The 20,703-nt window shown below is 41.5% G+C and overlaps 1 protein-coding gene across 3 annotated transcripts; it reads right to left on the bottom strand.

The window, feature by feature from the left end:
- Positions 1–513: 513 nt before the first annotated feature.
- usp47 (ubiquitin specific peptidase 47) lies at positions 514–20,444 on the bottom strand. Of its 3 annotated transcripts, none has more exons than XM_079662729.1 (29): positions 20,126–20,444; positions 17,279–17,335; positions 14,945–15,139; positions 13,485–13,601; positions 13,239–13,392; positions 13,045–13,141; positions 12,136–12,281; positions 11,944–12,023; positions 11,007–11,156; positions 10,720–10,815; positions 10,468–10,620; positions 9,781–9,936; positions 9,080–9,211; positions 8,711–8,787; positions 8,411–8,466; positions 7,952–8,064; positions 7,747–7,848; positions 7,432–7,639; positions 7,117–7,232; positions 6,873–6,992; positions 5,758–6,589; positions 5,120–5,295; positions 4,940–5,020; positions 4,719–4,834; positions 4,506–4,624; positions 3,528–3,658; positions 3,137–3,184; positions 2,903–3,033; positions 514–2,034 (listed from the first exon to the last, which is right to left on the bottom strand). In XM_079662729.1, the coding sequence occupies exons 1-29, from the start codon at positions 20,168–20,170 to the stop codon at positions 1,860–1,862; spliced, it is 4,179 nt and encodes a 1,392-aa protein (XP_079518855.1). In that variant the 5' UTR covers positions 20,171–20,444; the 3' UTR covers positions 514–1,859. The 3 variants fall into 3 exon arrangements, with proteins under 3 accessions (XP_079518855.1, XP_079518854.1, XP_079518856.1); XM_079662728.1 differs by having other exon boundaries at positions 9,781–9,939; positions 20,126–20,443; XM_079662730.1 differs by lacking the exon at positions 17,279–17,335 and having other exon boundaries at positions 9,781–9,939; positions 20,126–20,442.
- Positions 20,445–20,703: the final 259 nt, after the last annotated feature.

Genomic DNA, 20,703 nt, shown 5'->3' with positions numbered 1-20,703 from the left:
ATTTGTACTTTTTTGAATTCTCATCTATTAAATGTGGAAATATTAAAATGACAAAGCAATAACTGTTCCCTAACAATCACTTATCAGCCCAAAGATCTGGATCATCTCATCTAAAGTTATAATACCGTTATTTCATTTTGAATTTTCATGTTTCAGTGTGTTATTTTCAGATAACCTAATCAAGTTTTGATTTGTCAATGAGCTGTTGTCCACGCCTGTATCTCCAGCTAATGTGTTACACCTCATGTATGTGTTCTGTGTCTGCCATGTACAATGTGACTTCAGCATCCCGACAGGAGGGTGTGAAACGAATACAAGCTACAACTGATGCGAGTGTGAGTACAGCCGTTGTACTAGGAACTTGTGCGTGGTGTTAACTTACAAACAGCTCAAACATAACCTCTGTTTGAAGCACCCTTGACATGGAGCTTGTCCAACCCTTGCCTTTAGATAAATAAAAGTCTATTGAGCACCAAAACCCCTTTTCCTAAAAATTTGAGTAGGATTTGTGAGTTAAATTGAGACATTTTTAATTTACAGTTACAGAAAACTGCAGTTATGGGAAAAAAAATCTTTTCAATTCATTTCTAAAATCATCTTAAACTATTTTCACACAGGATTTAAATCTCAAGAAATAAACACAAAAAAAAAGTTATTGGCATTTCTACAGTGAATAGCTGGTGGCAGCATCGGGAGCCCAGAGGGGCCGCGATGCCGAGCTTCAGTCCGGCTTTCTGCACCCTCTGGTGTCAGTCTATAGAGCAGCAGCAGGTAGAAGCGCCAAGAACAACCTCACACTGTCAAACCCCACAGAGCGCTCCCTCACACACACAGTAGAGATGTACACCCAGTTCAAATGATGAAAACAAAAACAGAAATCCACTTTCTTAATTAAAGGTTAATACAGACAACAGATGTGTGCCCGGTGCCTAATGACACTTAAATGAATGATAACGCCTGGAGCAAAATAATAATTTACAACAGACACAAACTAGACAAGGAAATTGTTAACATAGTTGTCTTGGTTCTGTCTCACTGAACTTTGTATTAAAAGGTACCGATACGCTATGCATCATTCAATCTAGTGGAAGTGGTGTAAGAGAGTTAAAGGTCCTATAAAGCACAAAGAGCAGCAGTCAGGAAAACCCATATCAACATATTACTCCGGCTTTTATAGAAGCAGAAACAACCTCAGGATTACAAATTCTTAAATTGTTGCTTTTTGATTCTTCAAATCTGGTGAAAGAAGTTGTCAAAGTCACTGAGAGAGAGTGAGGTTTGCCTCACCGGAAGAGGTGAGACGGAGGAAGGCTGGATAAGTAGTTCTTGGTTGTGTGTGCTGTTGGTTTTTAATTGTTTGAAGGAAGGAGAGCGATGCATGTAAGAATAATTTCTGTAATAGAGCAGAGCTCGGGGGATGTGAGCGTATGGACTTACAAGATGGCCACTGATGAATCAGAATCAACTCTATTCCTGAAACAGGAAGAGAAACACAGTGACGAGGAGGAAGAGAAGTGAGAGGAGACTGAAATAGACGAGATGGATGCTTTCTAGCTCAGTTTCACAATCCTAACATCTCTGGAGCTTTCACGTTCAATTGATTTGTCTTTACGGTATTTGATTCTTTATCTGTATTCAATAGCTTTTGTACTTCCCTTTAAACTTTACAGTACAATACACTATAGTGCACAATAGGGTTTCTGAACCAGTCCTGGGGCTCAGAGTGGAGGGTGTGAGCTCATTAGCCTCACAAAGCTGCTTGATGTTCAAGTAAGTGTCAGGCCGGACTCTCAGTCCTGCAGCCTGGAAGCTCTGCTGCTGCAGCCGGACATCCTGATGGGAGGAGCGCGGCTCACTCCTCAGTCCTGCCCCGGGTCCTTAGGGGGGCCCCCGTCCAGGTAGATCTTGAGGGCCTTCTCCTTGCGCGGCGAGTAGCTGACACGGTGTCCGGTCTTTAGCAGACGGCTGCTCTCCTTCTTCATCAGCTCACTGCGCTCCTCGTCCGACAGCTCCATCGGCTCCTCTGAGCTGTGCCTGCATAAAGAGCACAGTGATGTTCATCCTAAGTCACAAATTCATTCTTATCTAAGGATCTACATAAACCCAATATTCACAGGATCTTATCGGCTTCGCTCCAAGGACTTGTTTCTTCCAACTGTACCAAAAGACGGTACTGAACGGGGGAAGAGGGCGTTTAGTTGCTCCTGTGGCTTGGAACCAGCTGCTAATCGAGCTGAAACTCAGAGCTGGTTTCTTTAAAAAGACTCAAAACGACTCAATGACCTTGAAACAAGCCGCTGTGGCTGTAAATGCTTTGACTCAACTTGTTACATTACATTATTACATGTCACTTGTTAGATGCTTTTATCCAAAGCGACTTACATACTCGATACTGTGGGCAATCCCCACAGGAGCAATTTGGGGTGAAGTGTCTCAGGGACACATCGACATGCTGACTGCAGTGGGGTTTGAACCTGTGACCCCCCTGATCTATACACCAACGCACTAATCCACTGCGTCAGACGCCCCCTTGTTGTATGACTGTGTTGTGATTGTGTGTTTTAAAATGGTCTGTAACTGTGCTATCTTGAGCCAGGACTCTCTTGAAAAAGAGACTTTTAATCTCAATGAGACCTATCCTGGTTAAATAAAAGATAAAAAAAAAAAGGTTTCAAATTGTATATTTTAAGAAGCTTAGAGTCAGCTTTTTTCAGGAATATTTACAAATTGTATTCTGTATGTATATAATATATAGAAAGTATATTGTAATACTATAAATATTAAGGATTAGATAAACCAATTTAACACATACAACAAATGTTCCTTTATTTGTAAACGTCTGCACTCCAGGTTTTACATGTAGTTCTTGTCAGTTCTTGAGTGTGTGCTGTGATGGTTTTACCTGAAGAAGACCACAGCTCCGTCGTCACAGATGTACAGAGGCCACACGTTGAGAGTCGACACCTTGGGGTTCCAGTCCAGATCCTGATGGATCTCCAACACGGAAATATCACAGGGAAATGTTCCTCTACCCTGTTCACAGGAGAAGGATATATCCTCAGTAACAGGTCGGACACTAAGAACAAAACAAGTGTCATTTGTTTACAAGTATGATATTTATGTATATCTCACATACCTTTGCAAACTCCAGGTTCTCCAGAGGAATATCGCCTAATTCACTTAGCTGCAAACGGGAGAAGGACATTAGTTTAAAAAAAGCCAATGAAAGCTACAATTTAATTTTGAAAGTGTAATGGTGTTCAGTGATAATGAGTGTGCATGATTCATGATTATCTCACTGCAAAATAACAGTTTGTATGTGAACAGCAGTGAAAATGAACAGACACGTCACCAACAATCACAGTGTTTATTATGACATTTATTTTATTTTTTCGTGTTTCGTTTAGCATTTCTTGCATTTTAGTGTTTGTTAACTAGGATAAGATCATTGTAACTGTTTTAATGGTTAAATAACAGACACTTGGAAAAGTAAAAAAGAACTGAGAAGCATCCAGCAGCATACATACCTTCTCCTTGAGTTCTTCCACATTGCTGCTCTCTAGGATAACTTCCTGGAAAGGCCCCAGCTTCATAGTAGAGGGGCTCCACCTCCGGCTCAGGACCGCCAGCTGCGACATGGACTTCATCTTCTCCGGTTCTGAGACACAAATCATGACAGACCGTCGATACATGACATTGTTTCACCTCGAGAAAGAACATGTTTCCCTGCAGGATGATACTAGCTTTATCTGCAGCTTCAAATCATGGGTTTCCAAAATCAAATGACAATATAATTGAGCAATTTTTTCTTCACTGTGACATTTTCAAGAGTGTCTCGAAAAAACAGATCATCTCCCCTTTTATTGGTTTAGTTTCTCAAATTAGAACTCACTTTTAGTTCTGCTTCAACATATAGCTTCTCAAGATACAAACTTTATTTAATTGTGGTTATTATTACACATTATAAAACGGACAAGTCAAATCAAGCAATCTGATTGGTTCTTAGCCGTGATATATTGAGCGTATACTACGGGTAGAATTGTAGTTACTTTTCACAACAAGTCAGTATCCCTCCGCGTCTGAGAAAAACAGTATACCGTTGGGCTGAAAGTCAAACTGGAACAAGAAAGCAGCGGAGAAGTAACGGGGCAGAAACCCTCCTTTTTACGCAGCGGTCCAGACATAGACATCAAACGGCAAACCATATTCAGTGTGCAGTTCCTTTGGCATCAGGGCAGGGATATCTAGATACTTTCCAAGGTTTGACATAATGAATTGTGCTGCTTTTAAAGCAAGCAACGATGTTTTCAAATCTGTAATCAAAAAGGTCCGCAAAAACGCTATAGAAGCAGTTCCTGTCGTTGCTACGTAGTTCAAACAATAACAACGGAGTATTTTTGATCTGCCTGTCGGGGATTCTTTTACCCATAATGAGTATTATTGTGTAATATTGCTTAATTAACCCATTGTACTGTGGTTAAACCAAACTGCAGGTTGAGTGTTACCATTGAGAACTTCCAGGAAGACCTCCCAGTTGGACGAGATGCTGATGTCCTCTTCATAGACGTGGTAGTCCAGAAACACCGTGCCTGGGTTCTTCCAGGTCTTTTTCCTGAGACGGACACTAAGCACACACAGACACAAACATTGTTCGGTAAGAACACCTACACTTTGTCATAGTTTTCTTTTTATATAAATGTGTTATAACAAAGTCTCACCTCTCGATGCTTAGGTCGAGCTTGCAGTGCTCTTTTAGCTGAGGGAGCAGCTCCTCTTTGGACTGCCTGACCGTCATGCCCTTGGCGAACACCGTGTCCACCAGGAACTTACACGGCTGGAAACAGAGACATGGATACATTTGCAATATTTGTGACAGTCATTTAGACAGGTCATATGAGTCACTATCTTTTTTTAGCACAGGGAGAGAAACAACTCTTACCTCTGTTTCATTCACTAGTAGCTGATACACTTTCACTCTGTATTCACCCTTTTTCAGTGCTCTCCCTAGTCGAATAGTTATCTACGGGAAGTAACGAAATGCAAAGTTAAGTCATGTATTGGCTCAGTCAAACTCAAACGTACTTCAAATTGGCAAATCAATTCTGGATGGGATCCTGACCTTGTTATCGTCAGAGAACGATGAGAGGGTTTCATTGAGCCGTACACTCTCAAACTCCTGGTTGTTGGCGTACACCCGAAACACCTTGAACTGGGTGGAGGCGACTCCCACGTAGGGCTCCATGTTCTGTTTGAATGCTGCTAATGTTATTCTCTTGTCCACGTGAACAACTACACCTGAAGTAAATAAAAAGAAACAAAATGAATGAAACATTTGGTCCGATGTTCTGCCCTCTTGATGAAGGAATACGCATGTTGTTGTGTCACTTGCAAGATATTGCTGAGATGTCAGCTAGAGATGCACAGACCGCACATTTCCTGATCGATTTTGTGACCTGCCAATTCAGATTTTTTCTGATTCAAAATGTTTCTAAGAACTACAATTGACAATATACACAAAACATGTTTGTATCTTTTCTGATAGGAAAATGTAAAATTAAAATGGTATGTTCCTGCTGAAACATGACCAATATAGATTTTTTCTTTCAAACTGTACTAACTTACAGAACCTTCTTGATTTTAAGGTTTTGATTTCTGCATGGCTTATTTTGGACTTGCCGGTCTTAAATAACAAATTGCACTTGAGTACAACTTTTTTTTCTTATTCCTTTAAACTGCACAATAAATAAAGGTCCATACATTTTTGTGCATCCGACGTGGCGTCCTCCGGAGAACACGGCTCTGCTCTGAAGAACAGGTACTGAGCCTCTGCCTTGATCTTCCCGTTGTCATCGTACTCGCTGTCCGTCCCTGAGTCTTCTTCAGCCGTGTCCCAGGTCTCCTTCTTGCCCTCGTGGGCTTTGGAGCGGCGGCTGCTTGTGATGCTGTGAGAGTCCAAGCCGTTGGCCAGCTGTATGGGCCCGCTGTCCGCATTGCACAGAGTGTCACTGCTGTGGCTGGAGCTCAGGATGTCGCTGTCCACCGAGCTGGTGCTGCGGTCGTTGTTCACCTCAGAGTCCGAGCGCTCCTCGGAGGCAAAGTGGTTGTCGGGGTCCGAGGAGGCGCCGCTGCTGCCCCCGGCCCTGATCCGGTTCTCGAGCTCCCTGTTGTCTGCAGCCACACAGAGCGAAGAGTTTGAGTCTGCCTCCTGGCTCGGGGACTCGATATGTTCAAAGTCGCTGGCGTCAGAGCTTTTCTGGCTGTCGCTGGTGCCCTGCTGCTGCTGCTGCTGCTGCTGCTGCTGCTGCTGCTGCTGCTGCTGCTGCAGCAGAGACAGGCTCTTTAACTTCTCTGTGCTCTCCTCCAGGACCGCCTCTACTGATTTTCTGTCACCCTTTGAACCCTCTAAGGGCACATCAGAGTCAACTCCTTCTTTTTGGCAAGGAGTCCTGTTGGCCAAGGTACCAGGAGACTGCTCAGGCAGTGAGACCAAGAGCCGGATCGTGTTTCCGTGACGATCCAACAGTTTCCACAGGAGCGAGTCAGTGAAAGCAACCTGATGATCCGTCGACTCGGAGCTCTCTACAAAAACCTGAGGAAAAACAAATTGAAACACAGGTTCAAACTCAAAAGTGCCTAAGTCGATTTGTTGATACATAACTGGCACTAGTATTTGGCAAAATTATAAAATAAAAATTTGCAAAATGTGTGAAATTAGTTCAGCAAGACATACTTTAGTATTATTTTTGTTGTATTGTTTTTTTTTTTTACTTTGAGAATCTAGTGTGGAAGATTTATATCCCACAACACAATGGAAAAAAACCCCACAACAGCTCATAGATTGAAATGAAATGTAAAACAAAACATGTCGTGACCTTGTTGCTTCTGAAGAACCCTTCAGCTTTAAGTGTCTTGTTTGGAACATACAGGAGCCGAAGGTCGTTATAGCAACGCTCCAGGACGACACGCATGGCTTCTGCAGATAGCCCGGTAGCCTGGAGAAACAAACAAGTCTTCAGTCACATTTTCACTCTTTACAGTTTTCTGTGCTGATGATTAAAACAGAACATTGAGGAATGAGGAGAAGATGTGGTGTAGAAACTGAGGAGAGAAGGAAACCTGTGCAATAAGCAGTTTGAATTCAGTGATCGACTGGTTCAAATAGGCCCGGACACTGATTGGAGTGGCGATGCTCTCAGTCTTCAGATCCACAACGTGAACCTTCACCATCACCTCTGCAGAAAGTCATAAAACACAGTCACACAAGGAAATATATAGCTTGGTATTCTGACACATCTACATCTATTTGCTCGTTTCCCTCAGAGTTGTATATAATCATTCAGGATTTATTGGTCTCATACTTCACAAAAAGGACCTTTGCGGCACTGGCTATGAAAAAACAAGTATGAATAAAACGTAGCAGGCTGTACTGACCTCCAGGTTTGTAAGGCTGGAACACTTGCTCTGGTTTGCGGATCTCCAGCAGCAGGTCGAACATATACGAGGACTTGACTCCTCCGAGCAGCATGCCCATGGGTGTGTCGTCCTCCCCTTCGTAGGAGCGCTCCAGGTACTCGTGGAACTCGTCGTACTTCACCAGGCGGCAGCAGTCCAGAGACACAGCTCCATCCAGCTCCATCAGCTGAAGCACAGAACACGTACAGTGTTACTACACAATAATACATTTTTTAAACTACGATATTTAACACTCGGAGGTCGAGTTGTTGCAAAGTCAGATGGTCGTTAAACCTTGTAGGCCATTTCTGTTGCTTCTCTGAGAGTTTTGTCCTTGTGTACTTCCAGCTTGCTCTCCATCATCGTCTTCACAGGACGCATGCAGAAAAGCTTTATCTGGAGATAAAATGGAAGAGAGCGATAAGAGTTCAACTTGTTTTAATAGAGAATCTTCAGTCAGACACAGACAATAGATATTAAACGGATCTAAAAAAGGTACCTTGCAAGTGTTGCGCTCGATCTCCCTCTGTCGCTTTTCTTGCTCTTCAGACTCTTTCTCCTTCTGAACCAAACTCTTGACGTGCTCTGGGAAGTCCTCCGCATCGAAATACTCTACAGACAGGACAGACAGGATACACTTTAGAACTGCATACTAATCCTAGGACCAGCACACCAAGGGCAAACCATAGTCAAATAAACAGTTGGATAATCATCAAGATATTAAAATAACCTATGAACACTGTGTGATCTCTACTGATGTGATGCACATCTCAGGACAATAGCTCAAGCTGTTGGCTCATTCAATATGAGGGCCGATCAAAACTGTCACTACAGTTAACATAATAGCACTAAATGACCCAATTCATCACAAAATGACATTGCCTCTAACATTACCATGAAGGCACAATTATGTTGGTCTGAACCATAGCAGATTGAAAGAAAAAAAAAGTTGTCTTACTTGCATTCTTTGAGGCATCTTTCAATCTATAAATCAGCATATATGCATTTGTAGAACTGTTAAGAGAAAAAAAAAGATGTAAGATGTCTTGTTAATGATTGCATGTGATGTAGAAATGTAGTTCTCTCAGCTCTTTGAAAAGCTTCATATTGCTTTTAATATACACGAGATAATTAACAAAGAATAAATGGGCACATCTTGATTTTCCTGATTATTATATTCCCCAACCCAGTGCACTGTAAGCATGTGATGTCATGTGATATGAGTTGGTGTTGGAGGCAGATATGGGAGACATCTCACCTGGCAAAGGCACTGGAGTAATAGCCTCTGCTCCCTGAGGAGCCCCCATATGTCTTCCTGATATCATCTAGAGTGATCTGTCAAACAGAAGCACACTGCATGATTTCATAGATACTACTTTGTTAATGACAAGTAGAACATTAAAAAGGACACAATTTAGTTTGCTAAGTGTCAAAAATCAAAGTCAACTTTAATGTCAATCTTACTCAGTTTGTGTTTACAGACAGAGAGATCGAAATGAAGTTTCCAACAATTCCAACGAGTGTAGTACAAACTGATGACCTAACACTGATACAGTCTGATGAGTCAAACTGCCCGACATTTAAGTGCTGAATGGACCAAACAGGTAGCTGAAGCGCTGAGGCTGACCTTGCTAACGTGCTGATCATTGAAACTGTACCACTGGCCATCAGTGAAGGATTTGATGCAGGCGTAGTAGTGGCCACCCGCAGCGCTCCCAGAGTGGACCATGACGGAGAACAGCTCAAAGGTCAGCGTGTTCTGAAAATAGACAGAGAAAATGGTATCGTTTAGAAAGAAGACTTTCAGGAGAACTTTTGTAAACACTAGGGACATTCACCATTGATAATGAATTTGCAATGGAAAGATATAAGCTAATGATATGCTATATATGTACAAATGATGCAAGCATGAACAATAAACAGGATACAGCTTGTAATAACATTTTATGCAACTCAACCACCATGAACTGCAACATGTTGGCTGGGTCATCACGTGGAGCGCGCAGTGACCAGGTTAAATAAGTAGGAGAAGTATTAGATAAGACTCTGTATCTGCAGAAACCCAATAATAAGGACTGAATTGGGGCAAAGAAACTTGAACAGGACTCCCTACTTTTGCCTTTTAACACACAGCTAACTAATCAAAAGGTATTCAACACAACGACAATCCAAAATATATCTATCTGTAGTTTAAGTATTTATTTAAACAAGGACCATGCACACAAATACATTAAACTCTCAAACAAGAGAAGAGGTGTTTTATGCTAGATGTTAGCCAATAGCTCATTTCCATCTGCAGTCCTTCTATTGAGCGATTCAAATGATTACCTTCGGCTTCAGCACCCTCTCCGTGCTGCCGGTGCTGTCCAGGCAGATACCCTCGTCTACACAATCTTCCGTGGAAAAATCATTGCTCATCTGGTCGCTGTGGCAACTGCCTTCATTCTCTGCTCCGCTGTCAGTGCAGCTCTCGGTCTGAGGCGACTTCTAGAGAGGAGGCCGTTTCAAAAACAATAATTGAGAAGGGTTCAAATGAGTCATATGCTCTTAGATCCACATGAACAAAGGAATAAACCTGTAACACATCTGGTGTTGCCTTCGTCGCCCAAATGGTGTTTGTTGGTTGTTTAATTATCACGCCCTTTTACAGAACCACTATAAGAAATGACACCAATACAAATGATCAAGGTGTGTCATATAGTGTTCACTCACAACCAGATATAAGGGTGTTGAGAGGGTAACAATTCCTATAGTAACCTGACTGTTAGTTATCCCAATGGATTATGATGGAAAATCTTCTGCTTTATTAGTTACTGCGATCATCTTAACAAAGTAACAGAAATGTTAAATGAAGTGGAGTGTGGGATATTTCTTTCTTTTTCCAGCCATAGCTTAAATTCACAACAAGTTATTGCTGATCAATAAACGACAGAAGGACCACCATGTAAGGGTATTGATACAATGTAAATCAGAAGAAGGGATAAAAGGAGATACTGCCATCTCTGCTCCTCTCACCTCGTCCTCCACATCCATGAATGGACTCATGTCAAGCTCCTCGGGGAAAGCCATGCGGTCATTCAGCTTAATGCGGTGCATAGTGGTGTAGTCAAAGTCAAAGCGCTTCAGCTGGAGCGTCAGCAGGTAGGGGAAGTGCAGAAATCTCAGACCCTGTGTGGAGAAGCATTTATTAAAGATTCAGGCAGGTCACTAACGGGACTCTTGTCTTCACCGAGCAGAACTCCCATGTCACATTTTTAGTGAGCTCACCTTCCGGGCGTCACATTTCTTTTTGCACCGTTCACAGAAGTACTGGTTGGGCCCGTCAAGAGTTTCTGGTTGCATGAACGCATGCAAAGCTTCTTCCTGTAGCAGAAAAGATGTTCCATTTTGATAAAAAGGTTAAAATATGAAATGGTCAAAAAACTGTACTAAAAAGGTGCAGCAGAAAAGCACAGAGTTGAAGCAGGTTTGATCCAAATGTGAAAACCAAAGAGTGTTTGTTTGAGCCTTTTCTGCCAATGAGCGAAATGTTTAAAAGTGGCGAGATGACGCACCACACTGCTGTAGGCCTGGCTGGCTCCGAAGGGTCGGATCACGAGGGGGATGTCCAGGTAAGTGTCAATCCTCCAGCTCTCATAGCCACACTCCAGACAGCGTACGTAATCCTTCAGCTTCCCCTGGTACAGCTGGTTGATCAGGTCCGCCTGAGGATACGAGGCATGACAGTCAGGCCTTCTCAGCCACGTTTCAATACTAACAATACAGCATGTGTTTGGGCTTCAAAAGGTTATCATACTTCTACACTCCCTCACATAAACGCAGCCAATTATTTGTGTGAAACTACCAAGCATCCAAAATGCATGGATGGCTTAGTATGGATGGAACAAGTGATATATTTAATACAATGACTTTATTAATAACTCGGCCCACTCCTGTAATAATCTAAGTATAGCTACGTTTGGTAAAATACAAGAAAATGTATGTGGAAACTTGTTGTTAACAAATTATTTGTAGAGTGGTCATTATAGGACAACTCAGACTCAGGTTATCAGAGAAATCTCGAGGCTCAACTTCCTTGGATCCAATGCTGGAAACTGTTTTTATTCCTTACATAGATTTGGATAACAATGGGGGATGCATTTGTTCAACAGTTTTACTATTAAATGTTAATTGTTTATCAGTTCAAATGTTTACTTTTAGTGTTAACTTCTACAAAGTAAGCTGTACAAATATTCAAATCCATTGCAGCAGTTTGTTATTTACGTTTGCTGTTGGTTTCTGTGCTAACAAGCATCTCATGTGTGCAGAACAAGCACACTGGATCAAGTGTTTGCAGTTTATACTTTGCTCCCGAGATAAGACACAGCTAACCCAGGGGCTTACTGGCCCATTTCCCTTCTCCCACAGTGGCTCTTTTGTTTCCAGCCCTTACAATTGGCTGCTGAACTTGTTGTTGTCAGAAGTCTAGGAAAACGTCTTGCTTTCTCCTACCTGCTCGGTCTGCTTCCACTTTTGCTCCAGGGCATCGAACATGACCCTGCACAGCTCCTGGACGTCATGCTGCTGCCAAGCTGAAAGACACAATAAGTGTAATTGAGTTTACAGATGCAGAGGCACAAGGCCTCTCCTTTTACACGTGCACGAGCCATGTGACTCTAGTCACAGGAGAGTTCAAAGGCTCACCCTCGCTGCTGTCCCAGCCGAAGCTCCGCGTCACATCGGTGGTCTCGATCGCCCGTTTCTTACTCGTCTGCAGCAGAATAAACAGCCTCTGCAGCTGGTGGGGTATGCTGGTGACTGGATCCTCCTCACTCTCCTCAAACTCCCAGCTGAAGGTTAAACAGAAGTTAAAATCAAACCTAAAGTAGTTCTTTGCAGATAAAACTTCACATATGGCCGTTTCACACCAATGCGTTTTCAGGGCCGACTGAGCTAGAGCCTGAACAGTATCGGTTTTTCCTCTTCACACCGCAGCGGCGCCGCCTCTTAGCTCCGGAATCCGGTTTGTTTCCAGCTCCAAAATATTGTCGGTCTAGAAGCAAGATTCCGGAGCTAAGAGGCTGCGCCGCTTACGTCGAGGCGGGGGCAGGGGCATGGGCGGGATCAACCTCCTGAACAACAACAAAAGGCCCACGTTTTATCCAGTTTGTACACAACGATGGAAAACCTCAAACTTAACAAGCAGCAGTGGTCCACTGAAGAGACCAGCTACCTAGTGGCAATCTGGTCTTCCGAAGAGGTACAGAGGAAACTGGAGGGGGGGCGCGCGGTCCAAAGCTATTCTGCAACAATTGCAGCGAGAGATGGCAACCGCTGGTTATGACCGTAGCGTTGAACAGATTGGCAACAAATTGAAAAAAATAAAGAAGGATGTGTGAGAGATTTCCACGCGGTTTGGCTTTTATGAAGCAGGCGCGTCATGACGCAAACGATGAGGCAATGACGCAGTACCACCCCGGCTCTGTGTGGTGTGAACAAAGCGGGAGCAGAAAAGGGAAACCGGAGCTGAACCAGAAAAGCTCTAGCACGGAGCTAGAACGGGAAAAGCGCTGGTGTGGAAGCAGCAAAAGATACCTAGAAATAGATCCTTACTTGTAGAGAGCATTTCTGAACTCGGGGGTCATGTACAGGGTTTGTAGAAGACTGTTCAAATAGCAGGTCATAGCTTGGTTGACCAGGCCCACGTAACCTACAGCAGGGAGGGAGGGGGAGACGAGTAGTAAGAGGTCAGTCAGGTTTGTATGAAGAGAGCGAGGTCACATATTGAACAGGCGACTGAGCCTCACCTGTGTCTGATTTGTTGAGGATGGAGGAGTAGGAGTAAGAGGGGCTGCTGTAGTCTCCGCTGCAGCCTGCCGTGCTGTCTCTCGGTAAGGGCCCGATGAATCGATCCTGGGAACTGTCATCCAGCCCGCTGCTATCTGCAGTTCCTGACTCTTCCTGTGCACGTAAACAGTCAGAGAGAGAGACTATTTTAATTGGATATACCATACACATTCTGGAACACATCTTGTTGATAGTGTACCACTCACCGATGCAATCTGGGGCTGCTCTCCATCTTTGTCCGTGAGCTGGAGGAAATTCCTCTTATTGCCAGGCTCAAACCCAAAATCTGAGAGGGACATCTCACTGCTGTGATCCAGTGGTGCCTAGAGGGGGAAGAGTACAAACTAAAATGTAATTAAAACAATCCCTGGAGAATACAGAACAGCCCCAGAACATGCAAAGCTAGTCTGCAAACTCCATGAACTCACAGGACTAAGAGTCTCCCTGAACTCATTTTCAGCAGATTCCCTGTATCGGTGCGTACAAGGAAAGTAGGGCTGCTCGATTATGGCAAAAATCATAATCTCGATTATTTGGGTCAATAATTGTAATTGCGATTATTAAATGCGATTATTCATTGACTACCCTGAACTTTAAGTATAATTCAACTGAAAGACCAACAACAAAAAAAAATTATAAAAAAAAGAAAAAAAGTAATAATAATAATAAAAAAATAATCGTTTTATTTCGATTACGTTGTTTTCGTAATCGTTGCAAGCCATAATCGCGATTAAAATACGATTAATTGAGCGGCCCTAGAGGAAAGTAGCCTGAAGCCAACATGTGAGAAATGCTTTTATGCAATACTTTCTGTCTTTCTCCTGAGCAAGCTAAGAGCAGGCAAAGTGTTGCAGTGGAAGCGTACAGGAGCTCAATCCACTGACCTACTCAGTGAGATAACAACAGACAGCACCTGGGCTTTGGCCTGGGTCCGCAGCAGGATTAGGCTGTGCTCATTGAAGAAAAGGGAGTAGTATGTAAACTAACGGGGACAAACTCATAGTTAACACCGAGGGGGGACACTAAGAATGTTTCCATGCATATTAAAGTACTCACTTTTAAAAATGCCATTCTTATTGACTTTATAATTCGTATCAGAGAACAATAGTATGGCAAAATCCATTTTCGATAGCATAGATTATTAAAACTATAAACGCTGTCGGGTTTTTCTATCAGCTTCACTGAGTTCATGATGAGGTGACACGACCCTCCCATTGCAGCAGGGGTAATGAGTCCTAATATAAACGTCTTATAAGTGGAAGATACGTGAACTGTAAGCAGAGACAGGGAGCCATTATCATGAGGCTCCACTGCTGCACCAAACCAAGGTTTGCGTCTGCAGAAAAAGCTATGAACACAGCCAGATCATGCTGTCCCCTTTTAACAATGTTGTGCATATTACCAAACAAATGCATACTTCACATCCAGTCAACTACTTAAAGTTTGTGTTGCTGGCTTCCTGACAAACAATAAATAGGTACAATGTTCCCTCTTATTTTTTCTCTGCCACACTAAAGTGCAACTTTTATGCAGACGCCACCTTTTCCTCTGAGGGTAATCACAGAACTTTGCCCTGCAGCCCAGTTGTAGTCCAGTATTACTGTTATAAAGCGTTCACATATGTTGGCAGACAGAAGTGACTCTCTAGATTAACGAATTTCCTAACCATGTCCTGCGTATTTCCCCAGGCAAGGTCAAAAGTGGCTTTCACATATCCCGCTTTGTGGGCAACATCTTCATAGAGTTTGGAGAGGGGGGTGGAAGCCGGCAGATTCAGGGTCAGCCTCTCGTTGACTGTCTTTGAGCTGGTGATGTCCTGAATGATGCACAGCACTCTGGGCTCCTCAGCCGCATTTTGGATCTGAAAATCAAGAATGGCGGAAATGATTAACATGATGTGTTGGCAAAATCTCCTTTCTGTATTTTTGTGTTGCAAACACCATGTACTGGTAAAAAGCTAAGCTTGAAAACAAACGGTTAGTAAGGCTATTCGACAAATGTCTTCATTAGAAACAAGCCAGTACAGAAAAGAAAAACTCCTTCTCATGTCATGCCGCAGTAATGACACTTCTAATGGCGCATTTCCACTACAGCGCGGAGCTCGCTTTAAGCGTGCTGAGCCGTGCGGGGCCCGTTTTTGGTTGCGTTTCCACTTAGCTTAGTACCGAGTAGCGGGTACTATTTCACAGTTTTTCTGGCCCCATAAAATTGAGGTTCTTTCCGGGCCAACAACCAGGCTGAGACAGGCTGAGTATGCTAAACTAGAGAGAGAATGGCTGGCAAGGGGATAAGAAAGCGAGAACTGTATTCCTAACCATAACCAAGTTCCTGATTTCAATAAAAATGTTCTGTACCACATTTTTAGGGAAAGTTCCTTGTGGTTACTTGTGTTAAGAACAAATGTAACAATTTAGAAGCTTAGAAGTAAAGCTTATACTGGGTATTCAATGCATCAACAATGAGTTATGCAGAAAACAACTTAAAACTAAATGTTAAATATTATTCAAAATCTATTTAATTACTTTAAGTTAGTCTTATAGTATGCTACATGTTACTATAACTATTCATTTATGGTTATAACTTGCGATCACAGAAGAAAAAGGTATTTATTTTTTTCAACAAAACATCTGTTGTGTTGGTGACATGCAGGAGCTTTTCCCCAAAAGTGACAGCTTTGCAAAAGAAGCTTAAATGTGCTTTTCTTGTCTAAATATACCACACTTACACATGACTGGACAAGCCCAGTCACAGATCTTAACTTACAAATCTTAAAACAGAAAAACAATGAAATATTGTTAATTTTCTCCAAAACTGTTCACATTCTGTTATAATAAAACCGGCCATGCAATTGCTGACACAAGCCTCTTTTTAAGAAAAAGGGTCAATTAATTCCAAGAAAAGCAAGAGTTTCAAGATGCAGCGAGGGACTCAACAACTAAACACACCCAATAGTTTGTTTTCTGATTGGTCGATGGAACAATAACTGTCAGAAAAACTCACTCAACAAGTGCTTAAGTATTAAGCATCCAAAGAAGATGACAGGTCAGTTTCTTTAGCCTCGTGTATTGGTGAGCATTTGGTATTTAAAATGACTGAACGAAGGCATAATGAAGGGATAGAATAAGAGTTAAGGCTAAGTCCTTAGCAGGGACCCGGGTTATAATATGACCTTGCCATTTTTGTCTATCTTTGGATGTGCTATCTAAATAATGAAGGAATTCCAAAATATAATCCACGAAAAATAACTGAGAGGGAATCACAACCACATCAATCCCAGTGTTTCCCCTACCATTGTCTTAGAGGGGCAACAGAGCCCCGCGCCCCCCCTGAAAGTCAAGGTGTTTCTACTGTCACTTTTCACATTGAACATGTGCTCTTTTATTAAATAAACTAAACGCTTTCATTTTAAGTTGTGAGTTTAGTGTTTTTGACCCTAAGAAACACTGATGCATTAATCAATAACAATAATCCACAGCTCCTCTCTCTGCTCCAGAGGATTGAAAAAATGTAACGCAGTAAACCTAGGGGAAACACTGAATCCTATGCAGTTCCATTGATAGGGTTAAATGAAATGCTGGTGAAAGTGCTGTCTTCTTAATCTTGTATACTTTTATTGGATTAGATACTGCATGATTTAAATTACAATGCTGTCATTGCATAATAACATCATATCTTTGCTTCAAACAATATTTAAAAACAGATGTACTGGGGCCGTTTGGGGTTTATTTTTATACAAACATGAGGAATACAAAAACATCCCTCTGGTATCTGTACCAAAGTAGTGTTATGTTCAAAGGGGTATTTACATTTTAAAAAATATAAGTTTTCCAGAAATTGGTCTTTCATAGATCACAAACTCAAGTAAGGTGCACGTTTCTTATATTTATAAATCTGTTGTTTGTGATTCCTGGTGAACAATGTCATCACGATGCTGCTTCATGCATTTATTTCACACCATTCCTTATCTCTCTCTACCAATCAACACACAAGGCGTGGCTACCTGAGAAATCCTCTTTATCTCATCAAACATACTCTGTCTGCAACTCCAAAACACACCCTAAAAAGATATTTAGAGATAGTTAGGGGGAAGAACAATTTAAAACAAACACATCAAGGAAATAAGATGTCAAACATGTCTGATTGCCTTCAAAAACAGACTGCCTTGAAGGCTTACACCAACATAACAACTTTGCCTGTGGTTTATTCACGTTATACAAGTATTTGCATGCTTTTTGTGATCTTGGCAAAGGCTGATTGACAGGTCCTATAAAGTAGGAGCAGCGAACAACACAGTAGTGTATTATGAGATTAAAGGTTATTTTTACCGTGGATATAATCACAAGGTGCTGACATGAAGCCCCGGGCAATGCGAAGCACAGACAGTATTTATTTATAGCTGTGACTGATTTGAAATGAACAAAACAAATTATGACAGGCTATAATGTTGGTAAATGCCAGCATCAATTAAATAATTTCAACACAATGTAATTAAATTACAACTGCACATGGCTGCACACAAAAAGTGAAGAAGCCAGCCACCAAATTAGAAGATTTTTTTGTATGTATTATTGGCATGATCTGTTGGTAAATGTATGGGAGCACATTGACAATTAACATTTTTCACCTAAAATATGTTACGGATACAATCCTTTTGAATGTTTTTTTATTTTAATTTTTTTTTTTGAAACTTGCTCAATAAAATGTATCAGCTGCCTAAAATCCAATCGTTTTTAGAATGGTGAAAATTATTAAGCAGGTTTTATGCATAATTGCTTTACCTTTCAATGAAAAACATGTATCGACAAAGTACAAACATAATGTAAATATTTGAAACTAAAACATAAGGATAGTCCAGTGGCAGTAACAAAATATATTTTAATAATTGAGACAAACATCACATGTTCACGGCCAGTTTGTATTGGCTTGTTGTGAATAATACATATTTAACCATGAATAAAGTCCTTCATAATAATAAATAATGTTGTTCTTGAAATGACAGAGCATGGATATGCCAGTATTACTTCCAAACGTTTGGCTTTGATCACAAACGCAAAGCCATTCAGTAGCCACCTGTCATAAATGTGACAGGGTTGCATGTGATGGTGTGATTATATGACTGGGGAATATTTACTGGGAGTCTCTTTTCACAAATGTTTCATTTAATTTGGCATCAACAGAAAGCACTGAGTGTCTTCTGGTTTCCCAGAACAACACACCACTGCTCTCATCCACTTTCAACACCAAACTGCAGCTTAAATTACCTAAACTTGAGCTCATGTCTTGTTCCACAACATTAGTCAATAATTTGTAACCTTGTTGTTGCAAATGATTTCAACAACAGGACTAATACTGGAAGAGAAACTTTACTTGGTTTAAGTGAACTGTGGGATCAGCGGAGCGGAACTTATTAATAACACCAACCATTCCCCATCTTAAATGGTTTTTTCAGCAGTTAAATGGGATTTTTAAGTACTAAAATCTGAAGGACAAAGACATTTCTTCCTGCGGCCAAAATGCTGCGTAAATAAACCCGTTTCCTCCTTTCTAGCTGAATTCATCCGTGTTCAAGTGTAATTGTTTTATTTATTTTAATAGATGTATGACACATTAATACGCTGTACAGCTTCAAGCTACTCTCCATCTATGAATTACATTGCTGCATGATCAGATGCAATTTTACACATCGCCCTAATGTCAACGAGTGACGTCCTATGTTTGACGTATTACTCTTCAGCTGACGTAAATGCAGCCACGGTGCCAATACAAAAACACCCATAATTTATTAACTTTTAGTAGATGTACGTGAGCACAAAATAACAAATTAATATGACTACCATTCCTGTAGCACCATCGCGGACGTTTGACAATAACACAGTTATCATTAGCATACATGTCAGCACCAAAACAATTTAGTAATGTTAACGATTAGTGGTGTTTACAGAAGCTATACACGATTACATTGCTACATGTTGAAAAAACATGAAAACAGTCAAATGTAGCTTAATATATAATCGTTTAATGAAACGCTAGAATGTTGTGCGAAACATTGAGCCAAACAAGCAAATGCTAAATTACTTAAACATTGTGACGAATGGCGTTCTTCGTTCGTGGTTGCCAAAATACTAAACGGGAGACATGTTTATTCAAACATAAGGAACAAATAAATAACTAGATGTAACGCAATAACACCTGCATCTTCTGTAGTAACGTTAGCAAGTAGCTAGCTTGCAAATCTGACCAGCTAACGTTGACTTCCCAGTAAAGCTACAAGTTCTGTTCAAAACAATCTGCAAACACGGGCCAGAAGGGGTCAAAGTATACATTATTATGAAGCTAACATTAGGGGTAAACGTTGCTTTAACAATGTCAGTCAGCTCCAAGGATGTAGGCTTTTACATATAACTTCAATAACATATAGATGTGTTGCAATTATCCAGCCGTACAAAGCTAACGACGCTTGTTCAAGCTAATGTTACTTGCAAGTTGGCTAAGTAATGTTGACAATATCGTCTTTGTTTTGAGGTTAACATTTAAGAAATGTATACGGTTTATATTGGGAAAACAGGACATGTTAACGCTAAATAACTGAATTATAATTACGCTAAAGCTTAAAGGTAAGGTCATAAACACACTTTGTCTGAGCCGCTTTACCGATGTTAGCTTTTACGTTAGTTAGCCATGTCATGATAGGCCGTCTAGTGTAGCTAACGGTTAGCAGCTAGCCTCTAAATGATACACCAAGATCACAAACTCCCAAAGTGGTGCAAAAGTATTGCTATTATTAATGAGCGTGGAATACAAGGGTGACTTTCAGAGGTTGATTCTCCAACCGGGGCAGGGTCCTCACCTCTTTGGGTACGAACTGGTTCTCCTCGCTAGGCACCATTTCCATTTGTACGACAGTTTAGACAAGCATCTATCCGGACAAGGATGTCAGCGAAAAAACTTTGCAGCGGTAAACACAAACATGGTTTGTGTCCGGTCTGTTGTAAGTTAGGATGCTTGGACAACAAAATGAAACTTGCCCAAACTTGTAGGCTTATCAAAGTGATCGCAAGACTCTCGGTTACACCAACCAAGCACGAAGTGTCCTGATAAACATGGAGAAAAATGGCCGGTGTTTTACTCCGCGAGACTTCACTCAGGAGCGAGCTTTAGCGTCACATTCCAGCCAGACAAGCGTTTGTGATGTGTGCGCAGGATGACGTCGGTGAGTGTGTGCGTGTGTGTGTGTGTGTTTTTAATTGTTTCTAAAAGGGTACAAATGCCAGAAACACGCATAAACACTTGGTTAATGGGTAAGCTTGTATGGTATGAGAGAGTGATGCAGGGCAGCTGTGGGTTGGTTAGGGAATGCTTTCAATTTAACAATCGAGGCTGCTTCAATAGATTACAGCCATTAGGCCTACAATATATTAAATTGAG

Source organism: Notothenia rossii (assembly GCF_949606895.1).
Source record: "Notothenia rossii genome assembly, chromosome: 2".
NCBI classification, from domain to species: Eukaryota; Metazoa; Chordata; class Actinopteri; order Perciformes; family Nototheniidae; genus Notothenia; species Notothenia rossii.
This window is presented reverse-complemented; position numbering and strand designations above follow the sequence as displayed.

Bases quoted from the DNA above. Each gene is read 5' to 3' on its own strand.
- usp47 (XM_079662728.1), bottom strand. From the start codon at position 20,170: ATGGAAATGGTGCCTAGCGAGGAGAACCAGTTCGTACCCAAAGAG. The intron at 8,788-9,079 runs GTCAGCCTCAGC...TCTGTTTGACAG, and splicing joins ATGATCAGCACGTTAGCAAG to ATCACTCTAGATGATATCAG. The intron at 3,185-3,527 runs GTATGTATGCTG...TCCCGTTTGCAG, and splicing joins TGGAAGAACTCAAGGAGAAG to CTAAGTGAATTAGGCGATAT.